This window comes from Panicum hallii, chromosome 8 (assembly GCF_002211085.1).
Source record: "Panicum hallii strain FIL2 chromosome 8, PHallii_v3.1, whole genome shotgun sequence".
Lineage (NCBI taxonomy): Eukaryota > Viridiplantae > Streptophyta > Magnoliopsida > Poales > Poaceae > Panicum > Panicum hallii.
Window position 1 is genome coordinate 37,557,083 of NC_038049.1, and position 7,550 is coordinate 37,564,632.

At 43.8% G+C, this 7,550-nt stretch overlaps 1 protein-coding gene across 1 annotated transcript; it reads right to left on the reverse strand.

Annotated features, from left to right (window-relative positions):
* Positions 1-4,833: 4,833 nt before the first annotated feature.
* On the reverse strand, positions 4,834-5,627 carry LOC112903769 (protein IRON-RELATED TRANSCRIPTION FACTOR 2-like). Its single transcript, XM_025972976.1, has 3 exons — positions 5,514-5,627; positions 4,988-5,413; positions 4,834-4,899 (listed from the first exon to the last, which is right to left on the reverse strand). Exons 1-3 carry the CDS (start codon positions 5,625-5,627, stop codon positions 4,834-4,836), a joined length of 606 nt encoding a protein of 201 aa, XP_025828761.1.
* Between the last annotated feature and the right edge of the window lie 1,923 nt (positions 5,628-7,550).

Sequence of the window (7,550 nt, forward strand, 5' to 3'; positions counted from 1 at the left end):
TTCGTCAACTACTTTTTGCGCAACGCGCATTCATTCTGTTGCAATGTCGACTACTTTTGCGCACTGCGCATCGTCTTTGTCGCATGACGACTACTTTCTGCTCGTTGTCTCTTCTTAACGGTCACTAATCTACTCGAGTAGCAAATGCCTTAATCCGTGAAACCTCGAGTCTCCAGTCATGACCTAAGCGACCCGTCCTGTATGAGCGAAGGCTAGAGACCTAAGCGACTCGTACATGATATGAGCGAAGGCTATAGACCTAAGCGACTTGTACATGCTATGGGCGAAGGCTAAACTGGGACCGGGTGAACGTAAACGGTGGACTACTCGGAAGATTTAAATGGCCTAAAAAAGAGCTCGACACAGCAATTTTTAGACCGAATAAATTTTGGTATCTTCACATTATTACTGAGTACTACTCGGTATCTTCATATTATGTTACAAAATGTATGCATTATCTTTTTTCAGATCAAGCTTCGGCAACAACCCTCCAGGAAGCACGGCGTGCCACCACAGTTCCGCTAGTTCCCAGGCTCGGGAGCTGAGCGATGCACACTACTCGACATGGCTCCTTTTGCTCTCCTAGCTCGTAAGCTCGGAGGCTGGACGCTGTAAAACTACTCGAAGATGACTCATATGAAGACTGAGAGTGCAGAAGAAACCCTAAGTCACCGTGCGGTTAAATAAACCAGCGGGAGGCTCAATTTCACTGTGCAGAAGGCGAAGAGTTTTTCTCAGGATTTCAGAGTAACACCAATGCCACGATTCTTGGATCATTTTTCCGAACCTAAGGGTTTTGGATTCAAGGCTCGGGGGCTGCAGGATACGTGTCATCGACTATTTATTTTTTGAATGTACTCGAAGGATAAGAAAAGAAGATTCAAGACTAATTTGACCCTCAGCTTGATTCTTCGATTTAACCTAAGGCTCGGAGGCTACTCCATATGAAGTGCGATTTTCCAGCGCACCCCATACAAAAGAAGACTTGAAGCTATTTGGGGCATTAGCACCTCATAGCCTCGATGCAACCAAGGAAGTACTCGAGGAAGACCTTTAAGACGGAGTTTCAGAAGAAGCCGAAGACTACTTCAGAAGTACTCGAAATGCCTGCCGTACTCGGCTATGAAGAGCTCGGGGGCTTGTCAGGGATAGATCCCTTGGGTACCGCAAGGAAGCTATCCGTGAGGAAAAAGAAGTCTGATTCCTACTGAGATTCCACTGTAGTTCTATTAGGACTCATACCTTGTAATCCTACTAGAACTCTTACCTTGTAATTTTACTAGGAACCTCATCCTCTGGGATATATAAAGGAGGCTAGGGATACCTAGATAGGCAGAGAACCAACAGAGAGCAGCCAACAGGCAACTCAACACTTAAGCGCAGGGCGCAAAATACAACACCCCAAAATAGGATTGTGTCCTTAAATTTGTGTCTAAATTTATGTCTTATGTCCTTACATTCACCTTCAAGTTCCAGATCCGACGATCCCTCACCAAATAATCACCTACCGTTGGGTATTCCTAGGTCGACGGTAAAACCACCGACAACCAGTGCTAACATTGCTTCTCTAATGCATCGATTTGGAGGCATCAGCCAATACCACGCGTGAACTAAATAAAAAGAAAGTGGAGGGAGTAATTGGATTAGCGTATGCATATACTACTAAAAGCATCCTCGATCTTTTGCGCCAATGCATAGCAGTAGTAGGGACGCGACGACGACATCGAACTACCAACAATGGAAATAAACTATTGACCGGCGCCGCGGTGAATCCGGCGAGCATATCCGATGTAGGCCAGCTGGCGCCGCGTCCGTGCAAGCGTGCGTCTCCGCATGCACATCTGGCGCTGAACATTGCTCTACCTTTATTTCGTGCACCTTTTTTTCCCCCTCCTTTCTGCTACGTGAGTGATTGGGAGCTAATGCCTAATAGCAAACCATCAAGCACATGTTGACAACCAATGAGGCCACGTAGCCATGCCGTAATTATATCTGTGCAGTCACTGTCGTGTGGTAAACAAGCAACGTGCTACATTGTGTTTTTCCTAAATATGTACCAGTCGTGTGGTGGTCGCTGTTGTTGACCTTGTGCGCGCCCACGAAATCTTTTGCTAGATTTGGTCTTACCAACATGCCTAAGACAGATGTTACTCCCTTCCTCCATTCCAAATTATCAGTTATTTTGATATTTCTAAATATACGTAGTTTTTACTTATATCTAGATGCATATCAAAATTATGTATCCAGAAAAAACCAAAACAATTATAATTTAGAGCGGAGGGAGTAATCGCTAAGCTCACGTTAAATAGGGTATGCTTGGATTTCATAGTATAAGAATTTATAAGAATCTAGATTCTAGCTAGCTAATGATAATATATGTTGTGTTTGGATCCCTGAATCTCTATAATACAAATCTTGAACCAAGCTCTGGCTTGTCATTGGGCCACGTGGCATGAAATTCTCGGTCTTTGGATATTCCATCTACGGTCACAACACGCAGGCGCGAGCAGAGTCTCGACGCTTCACCTTCCCGTTAGCTCACATTTGCCGTTTGGGCGGCGGCACGAGCACGAGCTCGTCGTTCCTCACCTGCTCACGTCCTTCCCTCCATTGAGACTTCTTGCATGGTTCCCAGATGGCGGAGCCAATGCTTCCCTCGTCACAGCTGGTCGTCTCCTCCTCACCTTATCTACATTTCCGGAGAAGCCGCAGACCAGGAGGTAAGATTAATTTGAGAGATCCCCGGCGGCCACCAATAGTTGGACAGATGCGTTTTTCGTCCCTGTCTGCTGATTCAAATGCTTTGCTCTGACAGCATGTTTAGACTTTCATATTAATCTGCAAGGCCAAATATTGCTTGCTCTATGATCAAAGATATGCTCTCCATGGATGTTCAGAGACTTCTTTAGACTCCACCACTCCACCTTTTGGTAGTTGTTATGTTCCTTTCTCCCCTATAGGTTAAAGTGCAACCTGACCAAATTAGAATTTGCATGCATAATGTATATGTTCATGATCATATACCATTTTATCTGAATTATTGACGTAGCAGAATAAGATATTTCTTTTTACCAGACATTCCTACCATGTTGCTAAGATCAAACAATCATTGATTTTAAAGCAGATATGGGAAGAATAAAATTCGAGTTGTGCTTTTTGATCTGCTATATGACCAACGTACCCCAGGACTAGGCATAAAAACACTGGCATTTTTAAGAACTTAAAAGGTGATTGAAAGAGAGAGTTCAGTTTATACATTGACTTCGAGAATGATCTGGAGACATATGAAACCTTTCAAGACAGATTCCTCTCCATAAAGTTATAATTCATCTATTACAAGTAAAGTCATGATTGTCAATTGATATTTGATCCGCTTCCCCCTTGCTGAAAATTATATTTAGTAAAAGAAGTATATGCTCATATCATGTGCTTTAATTTAATTATAATGCTTGTAAAGTGTTTTCTAATCTTGGATGTTTACTAATGACCTTACTTCTCACTTCATAACAACTGCTAACCAAAAGTTTGACCATCTTTATCTATATTTACATATTCATATTAGTGAATGAGGTAGTAATACTGACAGGTTATAAATTGGGTTTTAATAAGTGCCTCCAGTTGTATTTCCTGACCGGCTACCTCAAAGAGGGTGCAGCAAGGCCGCGCCCTGGGTTTCTAGTTATAGTCTGAATTCTGCTCCTAATAAATGTTTTCTTTTTTACAGAACTAATAAATGTTTTCTCTCTCACACTCTCCCGATTTACCTTAAATTACAGGCGGATGGTTGGAACAATCCTTTAATTTATGGAGGGATGGTTTGTTCGTTATTAACGAGTTTTAGTGACCAATGTCGCGTGATAATTTGGAGTTGTGGTAGTGCTCCAAATAATTAATCTTCAAATAGTAGGGTCAAGGAGATAGTAATATTCTTATAATCTGGTTAGTTTATTACAATCAATGATTTTAGGTGTGTAGACCTCATAGGGATTTCTAGTTGATTTTATCCGTATGAGACCAAACGTGCCCTTACTAGAAAAAAAGTTCAACAATGCTTGTGCATACATCTCAAGGATGGTGGGCACGATGATATATATATATATATATATATATATATATATATATATATATATATATATATATATATATATATATATATATATAATCCCTGCATCGAACTTTAGTGAAACGGAATCTTCATCCAGTTTGTACTCTCTCTGCTCAAAATTATACTACCTTATTTTCAAAATGTGACAACTTTTAGATTTAGTCAAACTCAAATATTTTCATCTTTGTCCAATAATATCCTTAAAAATAATTAATTTTACATAAAAAAGTTAAATACAATGATGGTTGGTTTCATTATGAATCAACTAATATTATTTTTTATATTATCAATTTTTATGATTTTTTTATTGTCCATTGTCAAAGTTTAAAAGGTTTGGTTTGAAAAAACCCTAAAAATAGATATATTCTAGGATAGAAGGATTAGTTTATTTAGCATTGTCCTAAACCAAACTTATCTAACTTGGATCAAGGTAAATGTATTGTCAAGATATATTTATTGTGGATTTAAGAAAGCTAATTTGATGTTGTAGATATTAATTTTTTTCAAAATATTGGTCAAAGTTATATATAGAAGTTTGACATAAAATAAATTTAAAACAAATCGAAGGGAAGTATTAATTGCAATGCATGGCCGATTCATCACTCAGTAGTTGATGACAACGTTCAAATTCTTTTGTACATTCATCATACCCCGAAATGGACATGTTACGTACTAGTAAGTTGCAACATAATAACAATGTGTGCACACGCATACATTCAGTGATGGTATCATAGCAACGCTTTCAGTCTTTCCGTAACTCTCGAAACGTCTATGCCGATCCTTGAGCTAAAGGCCTGCAACAGTTGAAAATCCTTACAAGTCACAAGAACAGCTGGTTGCATGCACATGCATGAACTGTGGTGTGTTATGTGACTGTCGTACCCGGGAGTGGACGCTGCAGAAGATTCGGCGGCCGGCGACGACGGAGAGGGTGGCGTTGAGAACCTCGGCCCCTTCCTCCTCCAGCACGGCGATCACCTCGGGAAGCATCAGAAGCGGCTGCTGCGCGCCGGTGACCAGCGTCACGTCCAGGCTCGACCCGTCTGGGGGCTGCAGCCGCGCCAGCACCACCGGTGCCGCCGCCGCCGCCGCCATCTCCTCGTTGGAAGCTTCTTCTTCCGACCCGACGCCACGGCTTGCCGCCACCGCCGATGTCGATGCTGCGCCGGCCCCTCCTCCTCCCGTCGCATCCATGGGCTGCGCGGGGAAGCTGCGGCGGCGCTGCTCCAGCTGCTCCACCATTTCCTTGAGCTCTTTGATGTACGACACGGCGGCATCCAGGATGTCAGACTGGTTATTCATCTTTCCCTACGCACATGTCCACAGATAAGATTTTGGACATGTACACGTACACACTCTAACACACACACGCGCAGAGGGAGGGAGAGAGAGAGAGAGAGCGCGCTACCAAGGACGAGTGACAGTGCTGTTTGGGGATGAGAGAAGCGAGCCTGGCGCAGAGGCCCTTGATCTGCTGCCTCCTTCGTCTCTCAGTCTCCTTCCTCTGCACTGCCGCCGCCATGACTGTATGTTGCAGCTGCTGTTTCAATATGTGATGTGTGTGCCATGATATGAGAAAACCACTGCCACCGGCTCACAAATAAATAGTATTGTTTAGGCTAGCTAATACAACCTCCGGCCGGTTCAGTAATATTTCTTTAACCGGGTACCCGGCCACGTAGACGCGTATAGGTAAAGAAAAGGGCGCCGTCGAATAAAATATTTCAATCATAACCATAATGTGTTTCACATTAATCAATCGGTAGTTGAATCAGACAAGCGACTACATTGAGGGAAGCCAATCGACATATGAGAATATCCATTCTTGTGTGTCAAGTTTGTTTGCAAAGTCAGTCCTAAGTGGTTCCTGCAAATTGGAATGAAAACATGGAAGGCACAATGGCGTCCCGAGCCAAAAAGGCATTCTGACATTAAAACGAAGTTGAACGAACAACGAAGAAGTCAAATACTGCACTGGCGAAGCTAGACACAACGAGCCAAGGATAATGCACTTGTACACAGCGAAGCACCGGGAAAGGTCCCTGAGCAAACACTACTAAGAAAATGCTTTTTAGGGGCGCGTATAAAAGTATTTGTAGAGGCACATGCGGTACCCATTCTTATTTCTCGCAGCTAAAAATAGCTGTTTGCAGGGGCGGGTCATGCCCTAACTCGCCCTTGGAAACCTATTTTCAGGGGCGGGTGAATATTTCCAAGGGCAGGTTATGGGCTCACCCACCCTGAAAATGGGTTTCCAAAGATGGGTTAGGGAACATTTACAGGGGCAGGTCATGGGCTCACCTGCCTCTGAAAATGAATTTCCGGTAAAAATTTTCAGGGTGGGTCATGGGCTCACCCGTCACACCCGGTTTTAGAAATGAATCGAATGCATCTCATATGTACGCTAGCATCAAGTTCACACACATATGATAGACGATACAAGTGTATATCCGAAACAATATCATAACAAAAGAGAGTATTAGAGCAGTGGCGGAGGATGCCCAAAATTTTAGGTGTGGCGGGCGGCGGCGCGCGGGGCCTGCGGGCGGTGGGCGGGCGGGGGCGGGGCTGCGGCCTGTGGTGGGCGGCGGGCGGCGGCGCGCGGGGCGGCGGGAGGCGGGCAGGCGGGGGCGGGGCCTGCGGGAGGTGGGCGGGCGGGGGCGGGGGCGGCCGGGTGGGGCGCGGGGCTGCGGGCGGCGGGCGGCGGGCGGCGGCCGGCGACGCGCGGACCGAGGTATGGCGAGCGCCACATCTCGCCACACTGGGCCCTCCGCCACTATATTAGAGTACTTTATTACATGACCGAAGTCTTATCTTAAGCAAATAAATGAACATCTTTAACTAGAAGCGGAACTTCAACTTTACAGGCAGATGACTAGGAGACATACGCCTAGAACTCCTCAAAATCTTCAGGGAACTCTGGACAGTTATCTTATTCTGAGCAGCATTGATTTTAATAAAGCAAGCGTGAGTACACTTATGGTTGGTACTCAGCAAGTGGAGTAAATTATATGGCATGCAAGGCTAATCTCAAGGAATGGGCTGACATGATTTGACTGCGATAAGCACTTTTAGTTGATCAAGTTTTATTTAGCAAGCATTAACTAAGTGTAAGTATATACTAAAACTCTTAAATAAGTAAAAGAGATAAGTACCAACAACATAAATAAAGAATATTAATTTAGATCATCTTCAAGTTCAATTATTATGTGAGGGTCCAAACTGCTCTTAACTTTGAGCACAGATGATATATCAGTTTTCATTCTGCAAAGGTTGTATACTTTATCCATAACTCGTGTTTCCCTTGACACCCAGGTTTGCAAGGCCTTAAACACTTCCGAGGTGAGTGGCAGGGATTCACTACGAGGCTTTTACAAAGATACCCTAACTTATGACAATCCACTAAGATTTCAAGTCAAAGCGGTCATAACTCTCCCTAATGAGA

What these genes read in the sequence shown, in the direction of transcription:
- LOC112903769 (XM_025972976.1), bottom strand. Translation starts at nt 5,627, where the DNA reads ATGGCGGCGGCAGTGCAGAGGAAGGAGACTGAGAGACGAAGGAGGCAG. An exon ending in AGCACTGTCACTCGTCCTTG is followed by an intron (nt 5,414 to 5,513) that starts GTAGCGCGCTCT and finishes ACATGTGCGTAG; the next exon opens with GGAAAGATGAATAACCAGTC. An exon ending in TCTGCAGCGTCCACTCCCGG is followed by an intron (nt 4,900 to 4,987) that starts GTACGACAGTCA and finishes CAACTGTTGCAG; the next exon opens with GCCTTTAGCTCAAGGATCGG.